This window comes from Manacus vitellinus, unplaced genomic scaffold, assembly GCF_001715985.3.
Source record: "Manacus vitellinus isolate BGI_N305 unplaced genomic scaffold, ASM171598v3 scaffold_32_pilon, whole genome shotgun sequence".
Lineage (NCBI taxonomy): Eukaryota > Metazoa > Chordata > Aves > Passeriformes > Pipridae > Manacus > Manacus vitellinus.
Window position 1 is genome coordinate 4,172,943 of NW_021940460.1, and position 22,712 is coordinate 4,195,654.

A 22,712-nucleotide genomic window follows, 5' to 3' on the forward strand; every position below is an offset into this window, starting at 1 on the left:
AGAGCGCAAATAAACAACAACAACGCGAGGGGGTGAAGGAGCTCTCGCCACAGCTCCCTGTGCTGATTAAAGACTTGTTGGGCTCTTCCTGGCACAGAGGAAGGGGTTACTGGGGTTCGGATGTGTTTGATCTTTTTAATTTTATTTTTCTTGTATTGATCCCATCAAAATGTTCTCTTCTTTTTCAGCAATTAGAACTTATCACGCCCTTCCAGCTGTATTTCAACCCCGAGTTAATATTTAAGCACTTTCAAGTAAGTGTTTTCTGAAACGTGGGAGGTTTTAAAGTACACTGTAGAGTTTGGAAGTGCTGATCTTCTCAGAATTGGGTGTTATGGCTTTTCATATCAGAGATAGACTTTTAAAAAAGCTACTGAAAAGCCGCAAATCACTGTAGCTTGACTCAGGTCTTAAATTTGTTGTCTGTAAAGGAGAGTTCAGTTTCATTGTTACTCGCTTATCTATTTAGACAATAAACATAAGCTGTCATGTTTAAAGTCCTTGTATTTGTCTTATTTCCAGATATGGAGGTTAATCACAAACTACTTATTCTTTGGACCAGTTGGCTTTAATTTTTTATTTAACATGATCTTTTTGTATCCTTCATCGAGTTGGTTGGGTTCCCTTGGGCGAGCAGAGCTCCAGAGTGCGGGAATGTTGCTGGACATGCACACAGGCAGAGGTTCAGTTCTGCCTCACCATAAAATTCCTGGGAGTGCAGCAATGTCAGGTCACTGGTGCCGTGATTGGGAATCCACGGGATCTCCTTCCTAAGAATTTTTCCAGTTGCTTTTGTGGCGTTAAGACTTGCACAAACCTGAACCTTCAGGTTGGTGCTGACGTACAGGCGAAAATTGCAGGTAATTTCTTTGTCTCGTGGGTCCCCCTCTCTGCTGAAGTGTCCAGAAAGAGCTGATTGATGCAGTAAGCGAATAAAAAAGTTTTAAGGTGATGCATAATTGATTCCTTTTCCTCTTGGGTCTGTCTTTAAACTGATTTGCCATGAGATTTTCCTGACCTGTGGCCTCAGATACCGGTACTGCCGCATGCTCGAGGAAGGCTCTTTCCGGGGTCGGACGGCAGATTTTGTATTTATGTTCCTTTTTGGAGGACTTTTAATGACTGTATCCTTTCTGTTTCATTTCCAGACTCCTCTGGTAAAGCAAAAGATATGTGAATGAGAACTGAAACCGTGATTTTTATCTTAATTCTTAGATGAATATATTTTGTTTGGCGTACGTTTGTTAAGGTGGTTTTAATGCTTTGTGGTTGTTGCTGGTTTTCAGCCTTTTTACTGCTTGATCATGGAAGTGAGGTTGTCAGGGGACTGCTCAGGTGTGGAATCATGCTCAGGTTGTCTATGAAAAATTAAATTATACTTTAATGAGATTATTCATGCTGCAGGTACTCCACCTAGCATTTGATTTACATGAACCTGCGAAGATGAAGTTACCAGTTGTGTGGAAAACATGGGATTACAGACTAAGATGTGAAGTTCCTCTCGTGCTTGACCTGATAACTGTTTCCTTAATGATCCATCACAGCTTTTTGGGCTGTTTGTGAACCTGGTTTTCCTGGGCCAGGCTTTCACCATCATGCTGGTGTACGTCTGGAGCCGCCGGAATCCCTACGTCCGCATGAACTTCTTTGGTCTCCTCATCTTTCAAGCCCCTTTTCTACCCTGGGTATTGATGGGCTTTTCACTGCTTTTGGGGAACTCCATCATTGTGGATCTCCTGGGTAAGCAATGGCAAGAAACAAAAGGATCTGCTCCTCCTGGTGTTTTAGATGAAACACCAAATGTGAAAAAATCCAAGGGCTAAATGCCCTAATACTTGGTGTTAGTTCATCTATACCAGGCTTTTCTGGTTTCTAAACATTGTAGCCTATTCTGTGCTGTCACAAGGATGGAAAGAGCTTCTGATGCTTTGGCTTTTTAATGCTTGGAATCAGCCCTGATGCATCATGTGATTGAAACATCAGTCTACTGAAGCAAAATAGTTTATACTACTATTTTATCAACTCTAATAAAGCCAAAACGACAGTATGTTTAGTAATGACAAGCAGTTTTCCTTGTATTAACACTTTATAGTGTAAGTTAAGCTTTTCAGCTGATGTTAGGTTGCTTCCTTGGGTTTTGTATTTCCACACCATAATATTTTCTGGGAAAGAACCAACGTGTGTTTTAATTTCCTGAAAACTCCAGTGAAGCAGTTGAAAGTTGTAAAGGAGAAATACTGAAAAATCACCATTTGACTTTTGTTTTAACACCAGGCATTGCTGTTGGGCACATTTATTTTTTCTTAGAGGATGTCTTTCCCAATCAGCCTGGTGGAGGGAGGCTCCTGAGAACACCGTCTGTCCTGTGAGTATTGGTGTCTGCTTTGGAACAGACATGGAAAAAGTGCTTGTCTAGAAAACTGTGTGTTATCCAGCCACATCAACTTCTGGTCAGTTGGGCAGAGACAGAATTGGGGCTTGTCTGTAGCTGATTTTTTTGTTGAACTTGTGTTACTAAACAAGGGAGGAGGATCTGGCGTTTGTGGAAGTCGGAACTAATTTGGGAGAAGGGCTAAAGGGTTTTCCCTCTGGTTTCTTTAGTAACACTTGTTAGGCTTTGCTGGCTGAGCTTTGCCTGTGGTGGCACCAAAGCTGGTGGGTATGAACAGACTGAGGTATTAACCTAATAGTTTGGGTTTTTTCTGTAAGTCATCCTCACTTCAGAATTATGGAAAACAGCTCTTCGGGGTTTATTGTACTGAGTGGTGCTGCTCCTGCTCAGTTCCCTCTTGTGCAGAGGCTCTCCCAGAACAGCTCTGATGATCATTTTATAGAATCCTAGAATATCCTGGGTCAGAAGCTGAACCTCCTCAGCTTTGGACACACAATCCTAAACCTTCTCCCCAATGAACTGCAGAGCAAGTGTGACTTGGGTGTAAATCCCAGTGCTGTTCCCGAGGGAGGACACACTTCCACGTGCAGAATTCGAGCAGTTTTGGCCTCATTGTGAAACACTTATTTTAAGGGGGAAGACAAAAAAATCTTTCTGTTTTCCAGGAAAGCAATATTTGACACACCAGAAGAGGATCCCAATTACAACCCCTTGCCGGAGGAGCGGCCGGGAGGATTTGCGTGGGGAGAAGGTCAACGGCTCGGAGGGTAAATCGGTGCCTGTGCCAAAACCCCGCCACCCCTGGGACAGACTGGCCTGGAGCAGGGCCCACGGGGGGACTCCCCTTCCCCACCACAGAAAGGACACTTTCTGACAGCTTTATGGTTTTGAAGACAAGCACTTTATGAAATGGCTGTCTAATCCAAGACAATTCCGGCGTCCTTCCCAATCGGAGAATTTACTGTGCTGGACATAATCTAATCCAGTGGAGCCAAAAATTTAAAACTGGAAACCGTTTCCTGTCAGCTTCAGTTAATAAGACCACGAGTACTTGTTCCAAGTGATTTCTAAAGCATTTTTTTTCAAGTTATTTGATACGTGAAACTCTCTGGGAAACTTTACAGGGGACAAACCCAACTTTTTGGGTTTTAACTCGCTTTTTTATTCTTGGATAAAACAACTACAAGATGGTTGAAAGCCTAAGTCACTATTTCAATGGCAAAAGGTTTTTTTAATCTGAGGTGCTGTTGTCTCCAGTCGTCTTTGAATCATAAGGAATACAACATGCAGGTTTTCCCCTCTGCCACTTGGGTTTCTGGGATGTTCTGCAGGCCAAGATGGCATTTTGGTGGCTTTTCAGGTGCCCAGGTTTGAGTCTGACTGGTGGGTCTCCAAAATCCACCCCCACTGGTGCCCACTGCTCACAGGTATTAAATGACCTGCAGCACTGGGGAAGCACAACTTGTCTGGAGCCAGAACTGCTCGAATATCTCAGATGATGAGTTGAATAAAATGTCTTGTGGATAATTTTTGGTTAATCCTTTGTATGATCCCGTGGCCTTGAGGCAGCAGGTGAAAAAACAGAGGCTGGGAAAAGCAAGTCTTTGAAGGGGCAGGGTTAGTGGAAGGCTTTTCCAGGAAACAGGATTGTCTGCTCAGGATGTGAAATCCATGGTCTGTATACAAAGTTTGGTGTGGGACACTTGTCCAGTGCAGGCCAGTGACACTGAGTGGGATTTAGCTTAAAGTTATCTTGATTATAAATATCTCTGAGGAGCCACATAAGGAATTTGGAGTCCAACTGTTCCTAAATTGTGTGCACTGTACTGGGTGGGCTTTTATTGATGATAGCATAATAGATAAAAAAGAGATTGAAGCTGCATCTTCCTCCTAAACTTTGGAGAATGGGCTCGCCCCTGACACGTGTGATTATCTCATTTATTCTTAGATTTTGTAGTTTTTAAAAACTGGCTACAGGTTTTAACTTGTTCACAGCCCAGGGCATGAACGTGTGGGAACCGCAGGGGAAATGCTTTGTCCACAAGCAGCATGTTAGAGTCTGATAAACAAAATGGGTGAGACCATTTGCATTTTTATCTGTTAAAGTTTATAAGAACCTAAGGGGGGGTTTTCTTATGGATGGGGTTTTTTGGTCTGTTTTTTTTGAGGAGGGGATTTGATTGTTTACAGAACTTTTAGTACTTGTAGACAGCAAGAGTTAAAGCGTTTTGGCCAGTGTTGCTTTGGCATAGCTTATGAGATAGGGATTAGATGAAAACCTTATTATTTCTATTTTTTCTTTTAACTCAGTGCTTAGGAAGCCCTTCGCAGGGGTATTACTGGGACAGGTAGCTTATTGCTGGGACAAGTCAGGAATTGGTGGATTGTCTCGACCTTGCCTCTGCAAGGCACTGCCTGCAGGCGGCTCTTTGCCTGTTTTGGCTGGATTTGGCAGCCGTTTGGGGTCGGAGGCTTTGCCGAGGTTTTGTTCCCAAGATGTTTTTCCGAGGGTCCCGAGGGTTTTTTTCCGTGGGTCCCGAGGGGCGCCGGGACCCCTGAGCGCTGCAAATGGCGGCGGCACCGTGGCTACCGGGACTACAACTCCCGTGATGCCCCGCGGCCGGCCCGGTGACGTCAGGAGGCGCCGTGGAGGTGGCCCCGAGGGACGGGCCCGGCAGGGAACCCCGGGAGAGCCGCGGACAGAGCGGGGCGATGGCTCAGGGACCGTGAGGGGCCGCCGGCCAAGCGCTTCAAGGCGGCGCAGCTCCAGGCCACACACCGCCCGCCCACGTGCAGCGCCGCTCGCTGCCCATCGCCGCCGCCCGGGGCCCGCTGCTGGCCCGGCTCCGCCGCCTCGACAGCGCCGTCCTCATCGGTGAGTGCCGGGGGTAATTCCGGGGTGTGGTGAACGAGTAATATTGTTATTCTTGAGCCTTGGCTGGTTGAGGTAGCCGGGGACTTCAGTTTTACGGAGTTTGGTCAAAACCTGATGGCAATACTCTCCTCTTCAGAAGTGTCTCCTCAACTGCGTTTTCAGGGTTTTTCACTGATTTTATTATGCTTTCTCTGTGCCCAGAACTAGTAAGCCTCTCGTCAGACTTTCAGGAGCTGACGACATACAGCTTCCCATCTGGAAGTCTAAAGACCCAGCATTTATTGGAATTAAATGAAAAATATTTTGTACTTCAGTTCAGTTAGTGAACCCTTAAAAAAATAACCCATCAGCCATGGTAACTGATAGATGTGACTGTGTTTATTTCCTTTCCTCCCTCCAATCCTGATATTGCCATTCTTGCTGGCTAAATACACACTGTAATATGCCACTTAATGTTTTGCAGCTGTAGAGTGAGATAAAAGCCCACTTGTGCTTTTCCCAACCTGCAGCTGCAGTGCCCACAGTTTGGCTGTGGATTCTCCTCTGCTGGTGCCACTCTTCTGAACTTCTCATGCTGGTGTTGGAAGTACCCCTGTGGGGAATGGGGTGGTGTTTGTGTTGTTTACTGGTGCTGTGTGGGTGGAGAAGACATTCCCCTGGGCTTGAGGGACCATCTCTGATTTCAGGGAGGTGCAGGGAAACACTTGGTGGCTGTTGATGCTCTGAGAGCCCCTTTAAGAGCCTCAAACCTGCACTCACTTCTTGCTGTTGTGACCAAAGCTTGGGTTTAATTTGCTGTCAGCTTTACTGAGGAACTTCACAGTGTGTGTAGATTTGTGTATAACCCAAATCAGTGTCTGTCCTTGCTCTGCATGTTTTTCACTTGTGTTGGCTGTGTCACAGACACTTCATCTCCAGACAGGCTGGAATATGTTTCTAAACCAGAATGTGGCTGGAGAGCACTGGGGTGGAAGGAGCTTTGCAGGAGCAGCAAGAGGAGGGCACTGGGTTCTGTCTCTGACCTGCCACTGCTCTGTGGTGTGACTTTCTCTTCCTGCCTTCAGCCTCCTCATCCTGAAATAGAGTTAAAAGTAAACATGAAAACATGAGTCAGGACCTTCCATTTGATGATGCTGTAAAAGGTAAAAGGGGAAAAAAAACCCCCCAACATATTCCCTTGTTGTTCCTTAGGAGAAACGGGCTCAGGGAAGACCACTCAGCTCCCTCAGTACCTGTACGAAGTGGGGATTGGCCATCCTGGGCTCATTGCTGTGACCCAGCCCCGCAGAGTGGCAGCTGTCACCCTGGCTGCCAGAGTGGCAGAGGAGAAGAGGACAGAGCTGGGGAAGCTGGTAAGTTGGTTTCCAGATTAGCTTCAGAGAGTTGGTTTAGTGCTGCAGCGTGGATGGGGACAAATCAGGGCTTAATGGGCAAGATACAGAACAGCCACAGGGGTAATAGAGTTTTAATGTCACGATTGGTTTTGGGTGCCACAATATAAGAAAGATGTAAAGCTGTTGGAGTCTAAAGGAGGGTATGAAGATGGTGAAGGATCAGGAGGGGCTGTACAAGGAGCAGCTGAGGGCACTTGGTTTGTCCAGCTGAAGAAGAGGAGGCTGAGTGGAGACTCATCAGGGTCTGCAGCTCCGATCTCTGCTCTCTGTGACCAGTGACAGGACCCAGGGAACGGCTGGAGCTGTGTCAGGGGAGGTTCAGGTTGGATCTCAGGAAAAGGTTCTTCCCCCAGAGGGTGGTTGGCACTGACCAGGCTCCCCAGGGTAGTGGTCACGGCCCCAAGGCTGCCAGAGCTCCAGGAGGGTTTGGACAACGCTCTCAGGGACAGGGTGGGATTGTTGGGGTGTCTGTGCAGGGCCAGGAGTTGGACTGGATGATCCTTGTGGGTCCTTTCCAACTCAGGACATTCTGTGATTCTGTAAGTAAATTAATGGAGAAAAGTGGCTCTACCTGCTTGAAGGGAGGCATGGTCTGTCTCTGTGATATTTTATTCTTGGTTATTATCTGTGTTCTTCCAGTTGAAAAAATACTGCTTAATGAATAAAACAAAACCCATTGTGCTCTCTTCCATTGCTCCCTGTATCAAAAGTCACTGTCAAGGAGAGCAGATTGATGAATCTGTACAGGTCTGAGAATCTGAGAGAAAAGTGGAGTGGAAAGACTTCCCCTTCATAAAACCTTCAGAGAACACAGAGTCTCTTCTAGCAAGGGAGGAAGGAAAGCAAACAGTTACTTTATCTAGAGATGAATAAATTAATAAAGTGACCATTCAGTAGGTTATTTTAGCATATTCTATGATTTGCTGAAACTTGGAGCATTTGTGATGAACTTCTAGTTGGGAAGAAGCCAGTTGGGAGCATCCTTTGGGCAGGTTATTGTATTGGCAAGATTAAGTGCTCACAGACAGCAAATACATTGCTCTGCTTCCCAGAGCTCCCAGGAAGTGACCAGGGGGCTTTGCAGTCCTTCCTGGTGGCACAGTGGCAGTGAGAAGGGCAAATCTTTGTGCTGGTGCTTCCTTGTAGCCCCTGTGTGATCTCTCCCACAGGTTGGCTACACCGTGCGCTTCGACGACTGCACTTCTGCCGAGACCAGGATCCGGTTCCTGACGGATGGGATGCTGCTCCGGGAGGCCATCGGGGACCCTCTGCTGCAGAAGTACAGCGTGGTCATCCTGGATGAGGCCCATGAAAGGACAATCCACACGGATGTGCTCTTTGGAGTGGTGAAAGCTGCCCAAAGGAAACGGAAGGAACGGGGCCTGAAGCCGCTCAAAGTGTGTACAGCAGGGGTGGCAGCGAGGGGCAGGGTGGGGCTTGGGCTCTGAGTGCCATGAGCATCTTCCAGAGTGTTTGAAACTTCAGCCTTGACCATTTCTCTGTTCCTAAAAAGTCCTTTTAAACCTGAATAGTTAAGGATGTCCGACTTATGATGTGTGGGCCTGATAGGGCACCTGAACAAGGTCCCTGGTCACCTCCATGTCGCCTTTTTTTGGTCAAAGCCCCTTGGGTGTGAGCTCTAGACTAGATGTGGTGTTGGAGAGGTTTTGGTGCTGCTGCTGAGAGCACTCCAGGAGCTTTGGTTGATGGGGCAGCTGTGGGATCTGGTCACTCCTGGGAAGGACATTGCACGTTTGTTTGGGCATGCCATGGATTTGTGTGAGAGTGTGTTGGGTTTGCTGTAGGGCCTGGCAGGGCTCTCACACAGTCTCATTCCACACACCATTGTACAGCCCAGCTCTGTGGCTCGTGGCAGACCTGTATGGGCCCCTCTCCCGATCCTCTTCATTGATGAGCACAGATGCAGACTGGGGCCCTTGGGTAATGCTGGAGTGTGGGATTTGAGTGGATTTGTCTGCTGGGCTCTTACAACCTTGGAAAACATTCCTGCTTCCCTCCCCCATGCACAGGATGGAAGATGTGTTGTGTTTTGGGTGCTCAGCTCTCTTTTAAATGTCAGAAAATAATTTTCACACATCTTCACTCATATCACACCAACATGTTACACTTGTGTTAAAGAGCTGATGGCTTTAGCAAGGGGAGATCACTCTTCTGTCCCAAACTCTGTGAGCTTTTAGCTGTTCTGAGCGTGGCTCTCAGGATCCAGAAGGTGACTTTTGACTAGTCCCAACTTAGCAGTGTCCTGCTGGATGGAGACTGCAGTGCTAACCCACCCTGTGCTCACACTGCAGGTGATCATCATGTCAGCTACGATGGACGTTGACCTGTTCTCCCAGTACTTCAATGGAGCTCCTGTCATTTATTTGGAAGGCAGACAGCATCCCATTGAGATCTTTTACACCAAGGAGCGTCAGAGTGACTACATCCAGGCAGCACTGGTGTCCATCTTCCAGATCCACCAGGTATGGTGATCTCACCAGGTTTGTGCTTCTCTGGGACCAGGGATTGGCATTTTGTGCCAGGATGTTTGACTGCCAAACTGCCAGATGGTTTGTCATTTAATTAAATTGCATTTAAGGCTTTGAAGATGCTCCTACTGTTGGGATTTTGAGACCTGTACATCAAAGCTGGAGCTGAAAGGAGACTGCTAAGCAAAGCTCTCTGATGTTGTTTCATACCTAATACCTGAACATTGTTCTCACCTGAGTGCTCTGTACCTAGGTGCTTGCTGGCTTTCCCTGCCTGTCCTGGACAGTTATTTAATGACACAGCAGTTCCTCCATACTTTTAAGACTTCACTCCCACAAAATGTGATTTACTCTTCACCTCTGGTGAATCCACTGGGAATTCAGGCTGTTTAGACAAAGCTGTCAGGCACATGGTAGGATTCTTGGGGTGTCCTGCACAGAGCCAGGAGCTGGATTGGATGATCCTGATGTGTCCCTTCCAGCTCATGACTCTGTGTTGCATACCTGGCCCCACATGTGTCTTTCCTTTCTTCCTCACCTGCTTTACTGCCTTGCTGCCAGGACCACATCTCATTATCATTTCAGTTCTCCTTCCCTACCCAAACCCTCCTAACTTGCTTTTTCCTCTGGCTCCAGGAAGCACCTGCATGTCAGGACATCCTGGTTTTCCTGACTGGTCAGGAAGAAATCGAAGCAATGACCAAAACCTGCCGAGACATCTCCAAGCATCTCCCCGAGGGCTGCCCACGGATGACAGTGTTGCCTCTTTATGCTTCTCTGCCCCACCCTCAACAACTCCGTGCCTTTAAACCCACCCCTGAGGTGAGGGAATGTGCTGGGTGAACAGGAGAAGTTTGTTTGTTTGCTTGCCTGACTGGAAGAAACATGTGGAATTTAAGGGGTTAGAGCAATCTGTACTGACAGTAATAGTCCTAGCTGTCCACTGACTTTAGGCTGAATGGGTCCAGTGTGATGTAAGACAACACAACTGTGATGGTATTAACAGATGCATCTGATCATGAAAAGAAGGAAAGATTAGAGGCAGTCAAAAGGGCAGAGGAATCGAAATTTGCCCCATTTCATAGGAATTTTATGTCCATATCACAAAAAGCTACAGCAGTTAATGGGGGAAATACTAAGACAGCTGAAAACCTGGACATGTTTGTCAGGGCTGTAAGAAAAGGAAATTGGGCTGCCTCAAGCTCTTGTGCCTCTTCAGCAGATAAATAAGAATACAGATGTTGTGCCAGAAATGAAACCAAAATCGTTGAAAGATATATTGATAACAGCTGTTCTGGTGGTGGGTTTTGTTGCAAGTGTAAACACATGTTTTAGAAACCTATTTGAAAATTGAGATTATTTTAATTTATGAGAGCTGGCAGAGCAAGAACAGTGTGTGGTCACAGTGTGCTGCAGGGATAGGTAGGCTTGGCCTACGCTGGCCAAAAGCAGCAGCATTTCTTTGTTGCAGCTACTCTGAGGTGGGTTTAACTTGTCCTTCCTTGCAGGGCTGTCGCAAAGTGATCCTCTCCACCAACATTGCAGAAACCTCCATCACCATTCCGGGGATAAAATACGTGGTGGACACAGGAATGGTCAAAGCCAAGAAGTACAGCCCTGGTGAGGAATTCTGAGGAACAGCACAGAGATTGGGTTTGGGTTTGGACAAGTTCCTGGAGGCCATGAGCTCTCCTCAGAGTTGATTTCAAACGCTCTCTGCGCTGTCTGAATTAATATTCAGCCAGCTTTAGGTGTGTGGTTTGATGGTGGGTTTGTGTTTTTTTTGTTTTGTTTTGTTTTGGGTTTTTTGGTTTGTTTTTTTGGGGTTGTTTGTTTGGTGGTTGGGGTTTTTTATTACTATCAGCCATGTGGGGGTAAAAATCTGTCAAATATGAATCTTCTCTTTGCGGACGCAGCGCGGGATAATCTGCTCTGCTTCAGGAGCTCAACCCAGTGAACTCTGAGCAGTATTTGGATGGCAAAAGTTTTATTGTTAATCCTCCATGTTTTTCCAAGCTGTGCATTGACTGAAGTGATGCTTTTCCATGCACAGACACTGGTCTGGAGGTGCTGGCAGTGCAGCAGGTGTCCAAGGCCCAGGCCTGGCAGCGCACGGGCAGAGCAGGGCGGCAGCAAAGCGGGATCTGCTACAGGCTCTACACAGAGGAGGACTTTGAGAAGTTTGATGAAATGACAACACCTGAGATACAGAGGTGAGGACAGAACTCGCCACATCTCTTTGCTGTACTTTCACAGCTGGAGCTGTGTGCAGAACTGAGCAGCAAAACTGGATCTAGGGGCTGTCTGGGTGACTTTTAAGAAAAATGAAGTGTGGAGACTCAACAGAAAATCTAGGAATTGTTTGCTCAGGGTGGACAGATGGGCACTGAGTCTCCAAACACACAGGGCAATAGTTCTCTTGACTGTCCTCCAAATCTTGGACTCACCTCTTCCTGGTTTAGGAAGTAAGGCTTCACCAGCAGCATAAGACTAGTCTCTTTGTCAAGTTGCAGCATGCACCTGAGGACTCTTCCTCAGCTAATAGGCAGATAAAATTTAAAAATAAAAAAAAACTGAGAAGAAGAGAACCATCCCAGTTGTTTTTTCTGCCTCTGCAGGTGTAACTTGGCCAGTGTGGTGCTTCATCTCCTGGCCCTGAAAATTCCCAACGTTCTCACCTTTGATTTCATGTCCAAACCATCCCCTGGTAAGTGGTTACAAAGGCAGCCTTGGGGGTAAAAAGAGCAGGGAGCAGTCTTGAGTCATAAAGAACAAGAAGATGTGTCTTCACTGCCAAGGGAAACCAGGGTATATTGGAAACAGTGATTGTTCTCCTGATAGAGGAGGATAAACCACATTTTTTTGACTCTTAATTTTTCTAAATGGAAAGTGCTTATCCCTCTGGCCAGGGGAAGAGGTAGTGGTGGCACCAGGTGATCCCTCCCATCCACCAGTGAGAGGCAGGAGACACAGCCCCAGTGTCCTTGTTTTGGCAGATGCCATTCAAGCAGCGATTGATCAGCTGGACCTGCTGGGAGCTGTGACACAAAAGGAAGGGCAGCTTGTCCTGACCCCCCTGGGAAAGAAAATGGCAGCCTTTCCTCTGGATCCAAAGTTCTCTAAGGTAAAAACTGCAGACAGATTAACTGATGTTTGTCTCACGTACTCATCTCAGTACTGTTGGCATTTCTCTTTCAAACTCCTTAAACAGGGTGTGGAATTTGGGGTGTCTGGAGCTGTCATGGTGTATTTGCTGTACATTAGTGCACGTTATTTACAGCCCTCGTGTTGGTTTGCTTGTCATTTGTTGTTTAATTCAGGGAGGTTTCTTGAAAGAGAATTGTTTTTCTCTGGCACCTCTGAAGCTGAGACAAATTTCCTTGCAATTTCCAGGATTGTTTAGCAGGTCCATGCAGTGTCTGCTGCTGTAGCTGATTTCAGTCACCACATTTGCACTGAATATGCACTGGCCAGTCTCAGGAAGGAGCATGGCAGTTGCTATTAAAGATTCTTGGTGGGCCTATAGAAGGATTTACAGTTGTCCCTGGGCCCAGATGTTTATGGAATTGTCCTGAGCAATGTTTGGTAAAGTTCCTGGCTTGCCAGGGAGTAGAAAAGTCTGCCCATCTGAAGTGAATTTGGTTGACTCAAAGTGAGTTTTGTGGTGTGATTTGCAGGCCATCCTCCTGTCCCCCAAGTTCCACTGTGCCGAGGAGATCCTGACCATCGTGTCGCTGCTCTCGGTGGACAGTGTCCTCCACAACCCCCCTGCCCAGAGGGATGAGGTGCAAGCTGTCAGGAAGAAATTCATCTCCAGTGAGGGGGATCATCTCACCCTGCTCAACATGTACAGGGCCTTCAAGAATGTCAATGGACACAAGGTGGGATGTTCTGAGGGTGCTGGTGCTGTCTGGGCTCGTGGGGGTGAGGAGCTTTGGGCACAGAACAGAGGGACACCTGCATCCTCCCTGGCTGGTGCAACAGGCATCCCCCAAAGCTGTGAGAAAAGAGGACTCATCCTTTACAAGTGGGGAATTGGAGGAAGCTGTTCAAGTGCCAGAGGTTCCTACAGAAAGCTGTAGTTGGTTATCAGAGCTTTTTGAGGCCCATTCTGTAATCAGAGACAGGTTCCTTCCCTCTTCCTTCCCTGGTTCCAGCTGGAAACAGGAGGAAGAGTGTTGAGACTTGATAAATACCTAGACATGCTCTGTGACAGAATTAACTGCAAAATACTGAGCATATCTACCAGCAAATTGGGATTTATCCTGCCCTATCAACTCCTCAGTTTGATTTGTGGATCTGTGGACTCATGTACCCCATTCCTTGCAGCACTGTGACCTGACTAGCACTGTGGGAGGGAATCTAAACAGAGGGGAGTAATCAGGGGTAGAAATATGACAAATTGTATGGGGAATCCTGCTTTTGCTGGTATCCAAAGGCTGTCATGCTGCTGGGGTGAAGAAATGTCCCCTTCTAACTCCTGGTGTCTCCACTGCAGGGATGGTGCAAAGAGAACTTCATCAACGGCAGGAACATGAGGCTGATGGCAGAAGTCAGAGCTCAGCTCAGGGACATTTGTGTAAAGGTAACTTGCTGCCATGCTGTGTTTCTGTTTCACCTGTTTGTATTTTCCTGTTTGTCCCCAAACTGATGTCCCTGTGCACCAAGTCCTGGGAGTAAGAAAATATGGGTTTGTTTTCAGTCTTCCAGGAAGAGTCAGGTAAAACTTCTGACTGCGGAGTTGCATCCCAAAATCTGAAAGCTGCAGGGCTTAACGGGTCAAGGAGAGGTGAAGAAAGAGGGGGAGCTCTGGGAAGGCTTCTTAGGGAAAATGCAGGGTTGATCCTTGTGGGTCCCTTCCAGCTTGGCATATTCTGTAGTTCTGTATATCTTGGCCAGACCACAGAGCTGGGATGCATTCAAGGGGAAGAAACTGGATTTTTTTTGAGGCCTGTGACCAGAAAAGGATAATTTGAGGAAGGAATGTGCCCCAGAGACCCTCAAGAGACCCCTACTCTTAACGCAAACGAATAAATAAGAACTCATGTTTTTGGTGGCGCTGTCTCTCCGAGCAGCTGTCGGTTCCTCTGGAGTCGTCCCGCTCGGACACGGGGAGCATCCGGCGCTGCCTGGCCCACAGCCTGTTCATGAACGCGGCGGAGCTGCAGCCGGACGGCACCTACCGCACGGTGGACTCGCACCAGGCCGTGGCCATCCACCCCTCCTCGGTGCTGTTCCAGAGCCGGCCCTCCTGCGTGGTGTTCAACGGGCTGCTCCGCACCAACCGCTGCTACATGCGGGACCTGTGCCTGGTGGATGCCGACTGGCTCTACGAGGCTGCTCCCGACTACTTCCGCAGGAAACTCCGGGCAGCCAAGGACTGACCCCTGGCTCTGCAACCAGCAGGCCCAGGGCTTCTAGTTTTGCCTTAAAAGACTGATTTTTTTTATTTATTTTTTTTTACTTTTTAACGAACGCGCGCGTTTTATTTAGGCAGGGTAATTTAAGTGTATTTATTTCGGACGGATTTCTATATTTTTTTCCTGCAGGGTAAAGAAGTTGCTGCAAGGATCCGAATCCTGCGTGTTGTTTTTTGTGAGATGCAAAAGGGTGTGTGCATGAACAAACGATGGTGGGGCAGTCAGAGAGACCAGCCCTGGTGGTTTCAGTTCTGAGGGAGCGTGTTCATCATCAGCAGTGTGGGGTTAAAGAGGTGTGGACGTGGGTCAGTGAGAATCTGTGCTCTGAGTGCAGGATGGACTCTACCATTACATGTGCAGTGTTCAAACACCTGGGTGCAGCTGGAAGTTTAACATTCCAGTCCTTTGCTGTGGTGGGACAATCCTGATGGGGTGTGGTGGTGTCACACATATACATATATATAAATATACATACACACATATATGTACATAAATATAAAAAACAGAGAGTAGGATCGTGTCTAGGATGAAGCCTATGCATGTTTCCTACATCCCTGAAGCTCCCTCTGCGTTCTCTCCGTGCTGTCCCAGCCCCTTCCATTGGAAAGCTATCCCGGGAACGCCCTGCCCTGGTGACGCTCTCCTTCCTGCCGGGGCCGGGACTCGAACCCGCGCGCGGGGCCGGCGCGGGCCCGCCGGGGCCGGTAAGGCCGGGGCGGTTCCGGGCGGGGCGTCCTCTCAGGTGCCGAGTCCCGCACGATGCTCCTTCGCCCGCTCCCTTGCGCGCCGTCGTCCCGCGTGCTGCGCCCGCCGCTGCCCGCGCCCCTCCGGCCGAGCTCTGGGCCGCTCCTCCCCGCGCCCTCCCGGCCCGCGCCCTCGGGCGCGCCCGGCCCGGCGCGCTCGCTGTTGGCAGCTGGGCGCGGCGCGGGCGCACGGCGCCTGCTGCGCCCGCGGCGGGCTCCGGCCGGCCGCGTGTCCTGCGGACTGCGGGGGCTGCACACCGAGGCGTGAGCGGGAGGGAGGACGAGCGTGCTGCCCTTGGGAGGGCGCGGGCGGACCACGTGCGCGCCCCTCCCCCCCCCCCGCAACATCCCGGCAGCACGGTGGGGGGTCAGGGGGCGGCTTTCGCCCACCCCTTCCTCTCTTCCCTGCCGCCCCTTCCCCTAACCCCATTCCCTCTTTCCCTAACTCTCGTTTTCCCTAACCCCCCCCCTTTCCCCTGACCCCTCTTTACCCTGACCCCTTCTTTCCTTACTCCCACCTTTGCCTTCCCCCCATTCTCTACCCTCTCCTTCCCTAGCCTCCCCTTTCTCTAACCACACCCCTTTTCCCTAAGTTTCTTTTTCCCAACCCCCCCTTTCGCTAAGCCCCTCTTTTCCCTAACCTCCCCCTTTCCCTAACTCCCCTCTTTCCTTAACCCACACCTTTTCCTCAACCCCCTTTCCTTAACCCCAGCCTTTTATTAATCTCCCCTTTCCCTAGCTCCCCTTTTTCCCTTAACCCCCCCTCCCCTTTTTAACCCCCCTTGCCCTAACCCCTCTTACCCTCCCTTTCCCTAACCCTCCTTTCCCAACTCCTCCTTTCCCAAATCCCCCCCTTTCCCTAACGCCCTTTTCTTTCCCCGCCAGGAGACAAAGCCTTCGCCCAGTTCCTGACGGATGAGATCAAGGAGGAGAAGAAGATCCAGAAGCACAAGTCCCTGCCCAAGGTCTCTGGGGGCTGGGAGCTGGAGGTCCATGGCACGGAGGCCAGGCTGGTGCGGAAGATCGCCGGGGAAAAGTGAGTGGGATTTGGGAATGGCCCATTCCCTGTGCCTGGGGGCAGGTGGATCACAGTGACCAGGGTTCTCCATGGGCTCCTGCCCCGCAGTGGATGGTGCAGAGGCCCTTCGTTTTACAGCTTTGGGCCAAAGGCACTTCTTTTCCCCACCAGTTTGTTACTGTATTTTGTGTTACAACGTTTCAACAGGGTCTTCCCTGTGAAATAACAGAAATATTCCCTGTGAAATAACAGAAATAACAGAAAAATAACAGTTCAGTGAAACTTGGAAAAGGTTTTTGAGAGCACTTGGTGGGGGCAGCTTCTCTCCCAGGTGTGTCCTTACCTGCGTTTGTTCACGCTGTGTGAATTCTGAGCAAAAGCTTCAAAGTGCCCACTCTGATGGGTGGGGTTTTTTGTTCAAACGAGGTGTTTCTGTTTCTTTCTGAAGGATAACGGTTACATTCAACATCAATAACAGCATTCCACCCTCGGCTGAAGACGACACACAAGAAGGGCAGAAACCTGATGAGCAGGAGGTAACTTAACCTTGATGTGCACTTCAGTGAAGGGGACAGAGGAGAGTTGGAACCTTTCCCTCAAGTGTTGAGGCTTTTTGCCCCCCTCACTTGATGTTTGGGAGCATTAAGCCACAAAATGCAGGTTTTTCAGGCCCGCCTGTCACTTGGCTGTGACCTTCCTCTCTGCTGCAGAAAGTCAGAGCAGGGTGAGAAGGCTCTACAGGGAGAGATTTAAGATGCTCTGAGACCTTCTAGCACCTTCCAGTGCCTAAAGGGGCTGCAGAGGAGCTGGAGGAGGACTTTGGACATGGGCATGGAGCGACAGGATAAAGGCTTTTCACTAACAAAGGGCAGGGTTAGGTGGGATATTGGGAAGAAATTCTTCCCTGTGAGGGTGGTGAGGCCCTGGCACAGGTTGCCCAGAGAAGCTGTGGCTGCCCCATCCCTGGAAGTGTTCCAGGCCAGATGGATGGGGCTTGGAGCAACCTGGGCTAGTGGAAGGTGTCAGGGAATAATCTCTGCTGGATGGGCTGTGTGGTTGTGCTGTGATTGCATCAGCTCCTCTTCAGATTCCAGTGCTGATGCAACTGTTCTCTTTTTTTAGCCTGAACTTACATCAACTCCAAACTTTGTTGTGGAAGTAATAAAGGATGACACAAAGCAGACCCTTGTTCTGGACTGCCATTACCCTGAGGATGAGGTTGGTATCACTGTGTGTCACCTCTGGGCTGGGATTTGCTCACATTTCCTGCCTGACTGTGGTGTAGCTGTGCCCCTGTTGGGGTCTAACTGGTCTTTGTAGTCTCTTGCTTTTCTGAATCTGCACAATAATGCACTCTCCTCTTATCTCTGTGGGTTTTTTAATCACAAAAAAAAAAGGCTTTATGTTTGCAAGACCACTGTTTGGAGAGGAGATGTTCCATGGCATTCCTCACATCCTGCCCTGGTGTTTCTGATCAGCTGCTTGTTGGGCTGTTTATTGAACTACATTAGGGCAGGGAGGCAGGGCTGAAATCATGGCAGCTTGGGAGGGGTGAGCAGGAATGGCCAAGCCAAGAGATTTAATACACTGTGCCAGTAACTTGCCAATCAGTGTTGTAAGATGTCACAAGGAGAAGAAGGGATTAAAAAGAAAGGTGGGAAGAAAATAGAACAGAGAGCTTTTGTTCACACTGAACTTTGTGGTTTGCTTTGTAAATGTTAATGGGTATTTCTGCAGCCAGTCCTGGCTGACAAAGGTGAGACAGATGTGGGAAGACAGATTTAGAACCACAGAGGTTTTTATTTGTTTGTAAAATTCAGGCTGTTGATTTATACCAGGTTGCTTCTGGCAGCAGGAGCTCAAGGGATTCCCTGTGTTCTCCTGCATGTCTGTGCTTGTCCTCACAGGCACGTGTGGAGAGGGGAGGGGCCCAGCTTGTCTGGCCCTGGGGGTTTTCCTGCGGTATTCCCAGCCTCGGGATGCGGTTGGCTGAGCATGCCCAGTCACTGGAGCTAGTTGTGTGTCTCACATCTCTCCTCCTGTTCCAGATTGGCCATGAAGGAGAGGAGGAAAGCGATATTTTCACCATTCGGGAGGTCAGTTTTCAGCCCACTGGAGAGTCCGACTGGAAGGACACCAACTACACCCTCAACACGGATTCCCTGGACTGGGTAGGTGCTGCTGGCAGGCTCCAGAGGGAACTCTGTCCCTTGGCTCCCGAGCTGGGAATGAAAGGGGATGTCTGAGAGAAGGATTTCCTTGTTCTGCCCAGCTTCCCGTGGGGTGGTGCTGCTGCAGGCTGGGGCTTGTTACCTGGTCCCACGGCCGTGCAGTGCTGGTGACATTCCAGACACAGACACTGGATTTCCTTCTGCTCCAGGCTTTCTAGGCTGATTTCACACTGGAGATGCTTTCACACTGGCTCAGCATCTTCTGATCCTTGTGTTTAACTTATATTTGTTTAACAATGTAGCTTATCAGATACCATCTGTAGATAAAGGCATCTGTGGGGGGGATCTGATAAGCTACATTGTGCCCTGGTTTTCCAGGTGTGTTGTTACAGTTGTAACACTAAAAATTTAATATCCCCAAGAATCTGGCATCTGCTTATGTTCTGGATGCCAGGCTTTCAGAAGCTTAAATTGTTAGTTTGTGGCTGTCTGTCATACAGTTTAAACTTTATTCCTGGAGTGTATCCCTCCAGGAAGCACTCGTGTTAAAACTGGTTAGTGTGCTCTGGAACATCCCACACTGCTTTTTCTTTTCCCCTCTCTGGCAGAAAATGAATCAAAAGCGTGTATGGAACAGAAAGAAACAAAAGTTCATGACTGTAAAGGGCTTAGGCGTTTCAAACAAACATTTACATGAGATACCACCTTTCCACAGTGTAAAGCAGTTCACCCCCAAGGCCGTGGCTGTGTGTGGAGGGACAGGCAGAGCTTGGCCTCTGTAATCCTTGACAGACTCACCTGATGGCTCCCAAAGTCTGTGGATCAGCTTGTTTGTAATGTTGTGTTTGGGTTTATATGACCTGTTCCATGGCACCTTCCCTCCAAATGTTCCACTCAAGGCCAGCCCCGGCAAGAAGGGAATACTCTCCTGTGGGAGCTGCCCCTGATCTTCCTGGGAGGAAGAAGTTCCAGCTGCCAGGGGACATTTTAAAAGCAACCCCTAGCCAGGTCCACTCTGTTAAGGAAGTTTCCTGTTCCTTGCTTCCAGGCTCTCTATGATCACTTGATGGATTTCCTGGCTGACAGAGGAGTGGACAACACATTTGCTGACGAGTTAATAGAGCTCAGCACTGCACTGGAGCACCAGGAGTACATTAAATTCCTTGAAGACCTCAAAAGCTTTGTCAAATGCCAGTAGGGTAGGCTAGGAAACTTATCTTCAAGTGTGGGTATTCCACAGTGCTGCTTCATCCAGCAATGCCCAAATGTATCTTCACAGTGGATACAGAGAGTAAGTTGGAATTTGGAGAAGGGGAGAATGAGGATTCTCACTTGTATTTGGGGATTTGTATTTATGTTGCAGCCCAGATCAAGTTCACTGACGTCACAGTCTGGAATTGCCTTGCCCTGCGTGGTGGGTTTTGTACAATTAAGAATGAATGTGAAGAATAAAAACTGTTCAACATATCACTGAAAAGGGTGGTTTCTCTTCTTCCTGCCATGAAAGTGATGCCAGTGTTTGTCAGCTGCAGACTTCCACTCTGAACTGGTGCTTTCAGTTGTTGCCTCAAGTTTATTTAAGTTTAAACAGCTGAAGTCCAAGATGAGCTGTGAGATCACTGGTGCAGAGTTAAAGACAACACAAAGGCCAAAATAAACTAAATATATTTATTTCAAAATAAATGTGCCATTAAAAGTGCAGGTCAAGGCAATACTACTGCCTTTAAAAGTGTCTCTCTGACACAGCAGGTACGAGTATATACACAACAATCCTTAGCAGCTCTGTGTGGATTTTAGTATTGAAGTCCCTCCAGAAGTAAAGCAGCAGCTGAATCAACTCAGAGGAGAATTGTCCAGGAGTCACAGACCTTTACAAAAGGTAAGTTGAACAGAGAAGTTATGTTAATGTGTAAACTTCAAAAGTATCTGAGCAGGAAAAACTATTCAAAACTATTGATAAGGAAAAAAATTCACAACGGGGCTGTCAAGCAGTGGCAGAGGCTGCCCAGGGCTGACCCCTGGAGGGAGTTAACAGACATGGATGTGGCACTTGGGACACGGGTTAGTGGTGGCCTTGGCAGTGCTGGGGGAATGGCTGGACTTGAGCTAAGGGGTCTTTTTCCAACTTAAACAATCCCATGATTCTATTTAAATGCTCTGTTCCTTTCACTGTCCTCACACTGGTTTTCCATACACAGCAAAGCACGTGCCAGCTCTGGCTTGAGCCAAAAGGGCTGGTGTGTGTTCTCTAAAGGCTCTGGATGAACTTTTTGAGGAGGCTTAAACTGCAGTAATTCTTAAAATTTGTTTCTTCATGAACCACTTATCTGAACAGATGCTCCACACAAGACTTGCAGGTTGTTGGCTAAGGTGTGACAAAGGTAAGGCACTAAGTTTGACAGGACCTTGAAAGTCTCCCTAATCCAGCAGTTAAGGTGTGTACTTTGGCTCTTCTTTCTCTGCTTTTTTACCATTACTGGTGGTCAAAGGTAAAGCCATTTCCAAGGAATTTTGTGAAAAAACAACCCCATAAACCCCTGGGATCAATGGACTTGTGGTTTCTGCCCCTGTAATTGAGAAGTGGATCCAAGCAGAGATCCTCTCCAGGAACCTGACACTGGGACTCACCGGACAGCTCATGAGAAGAGTGGTTTCCTCCTCCATGCCACTGGTCACTGTGAACTCTGGGCTGTGGAAGCACCTCTGACTGTGCTCTGTCACAGTGCTTTCCAGGAGTGACCGAAGCTTCCCTTCTGTCATGTCCTGAGAATAATGGGTTAAAAGTCATCTGAAGTTGCTCTGTCACATAAACTGCCTCTTAAAGCAGCAGCAGAGGTGCCACATGTAACATGTCACAGCTCAGCCTACCTGTGTGCTGATGTACAATCCACACTGGCAACAAACCATGTGAGTCTTCACAGTCAGGTTATTCCTGGAAAGAGCAAAAACCCTGTTAGATTTAGGAGATCATTGCTCTCGTGTTTTTATCTTGTTAAAATGAACAGCAGCCTCTCTTCTCTCCACTCTCTTAGGGGAGTGGAGGATCTCCTTCCAATGCCAAGGGCTTTCTTACTTCCTGCACACGGGGCAGATGATCCTGTCAGTGGCATCCAGGCCCTCCAGCATGGCATTGAGACACTCCTCATCAAACCTCAGGCTCCGCTCGTACTCCTCGATCACCAACTGCTCTGCAACAGCACAGCAAAACACCCTCAGGGACTGCTGGGCACACAGAACCTGGGGGAGATAAGACTTTCTAGGAACTTTTATCCCTTTGGATCAGATTTCTACACTTGCTGAAATAATTCCTGCTAGTCCAGTTTTTCTATGGCTTGGCTGGTCTCACGTGGGTCTCCCCCTGAATTGATTTATACAGCTCCCAGACACCTCAGTCCTGCTTCTCTGGCCTCTCTCACAGACCCTAAAATGTCATTTAAACCCTTAAAAGGGTCTCAGTACCTCAAAGCCTCAACAGAGAGGTTACCAAGAATTTCCAAGGAGGCTCTTCCCCTGTGTCACGAGGTCTGCAAGAACCAAGGAGTGCAGCCTCAGCTATTCTCCATTACTAGGAAGTCTCCCAAATATTACACATCAAACAGGAACCAGAAAACTTGTAGAGCCCTTACCTTGCAAGATCAATTCTTGCTGGATCTCCTCCAGCACTGCCAGCTCATCGGGGTCCTCGGGCATCTGAAAGTGAATCAGTCAGTGATTCTCCCATTCCAATCACTCTCACAACTTCCAGCACCTGCCTGAGCTGTCACTGCAGCATAAATTCAGTCTGTTTGTATCCCTGTCTTGGCAAACCCATGTGCTGTGGAAAGCAATCCATACTGTAATCACCTGTGCAAACCCAGCTAGAACAGATCCGAGCACAGCCTGTCCAGGAACCTGCTTTTTATGTCGCTTAAGTTTCGTTCCCATTCTCAGGAGAGGGAAGTGACACGGCACAGATGAGGAACCCATCCTTTTGCTGTGATTCTCAGGCTGTTTGTGAAGGAAATAAGGAATTCCCCACTCATGGGCCCAGAGGCACTTTCACAACTCGACACTCTGCACTAGTTATGGAACCAGGAAACCCTGAAGCTCTGAGTTTGTCAACTCCAGCGAGAGACTGAATGCAGAACCGCAGAGTATTTGGTACTCCTGTCTCACACAGGCCGTGTGTTGGTGCTGCAGACCCAGCGGGAGCCCTCACTGACCTGCTCCA

At 48.4% G+C, this 22,712-nt stretch overlaps 4 protein-coding genes across 4 annotated transcripts; 3 read left to right on the plus strand and 1 right to left on the minus strand.

The window, feature by feature from the left end:
* Positions 1-145: 145 nt before the first annotated feature.
* On the plus strand, positions 146-3,919 carry DERL2 (derlin 2; the record flags this gene model as incomplete). Its single annotated transcript, XM_025895556.2, is given in 7 exon segments — positions 146-180; positions 182-254; positions 523-596; positions 1,031-1,124; positions 1,545-1,740; positions 2,275-2,365; positions 3,058-3,919. Coding segments are annotated over 7 exon segments (669 nt in total), but the record flags the coding sequence as incomplete, so codon positions are not given.
* A 2,544-nt stretch (positions 3,920-6,463) lies between these two features.
* DHX33 (DEAH-box helicase 33) lies at positions 6,464-14,727 on the plus strand. Its single transcript, XM_018076588.2, has 11 exons — positions 6,464-6,619; positions 7,831-8,058; positions 8,974-9,144; positions 9,787-9,972; positions 10,659-10,770; positions 11,204-11,363; positions 11,769-11,857; positions 12,147-12,274; positions 12,828-13,031; positions 13,649-13,735; positions 14,226-14,727. Exons 2-11 carry the CDS (start codon positions 7,900-7,902, stop codon positions 14,532-14,534), a joined length of 1,605 nt encoding a protein of 534 aa, XP_017932077.2. The 5' UTR covers positions 6,464-6,619; positions 7,831-7,899; the 3' UTR covers positions 14,535-14,727.
* Positions 14,728-15,329: 602 nt separating this feature from the next.
* C1QBP (complement C1q binding protein) lies at positions 15,330-19,979 on the plus strand. Its single transcript, XM_029961255.1, has 6 exons — positions 15,330-15,575; positions 16,198-16,349; positions 16,780-16,867; positions 17,454-17,549; positions 18,380-18,502; positions 19,551-19,979. Exons 1-6 carry the CDS (start codon positions 15,330-15,332, stop codon positions 19,698-19,700), a joined length of 855 nt encoding a protein of 284 aa, XP_029817115.1. The 3' UTR covers positions 19,701-19,979.
* Positions 19,980-20,156: 177 nt separating this feature from the next.
* RPAIN (RPA interacting protein) lies at positions 20,157-22,390 on the minus strand. Its single transcript, XM_029961359.1, has 5 exons — positions 22,129-22,390; positions 21,576-21,690; positions 21,371-21,434; positions 21,131-21,265; positions 20,157-20,370 (listed from the first exon to the last, which is right to left on the minus strand). The coding sequence occupies exons 1-5, from the start codon at positions 22,190-22,192 to the stop codon at positions 20,341-20,343; spliced, it is 408 nt and encodes a 135-aa protein (XP_029817219.1). The 5' UTR covers positions 22,193-22,390; the 3' UTR covers positions 20,157-20,340.
* Positions 22,391-22,712: the final 322 nt, after the last annotated feature.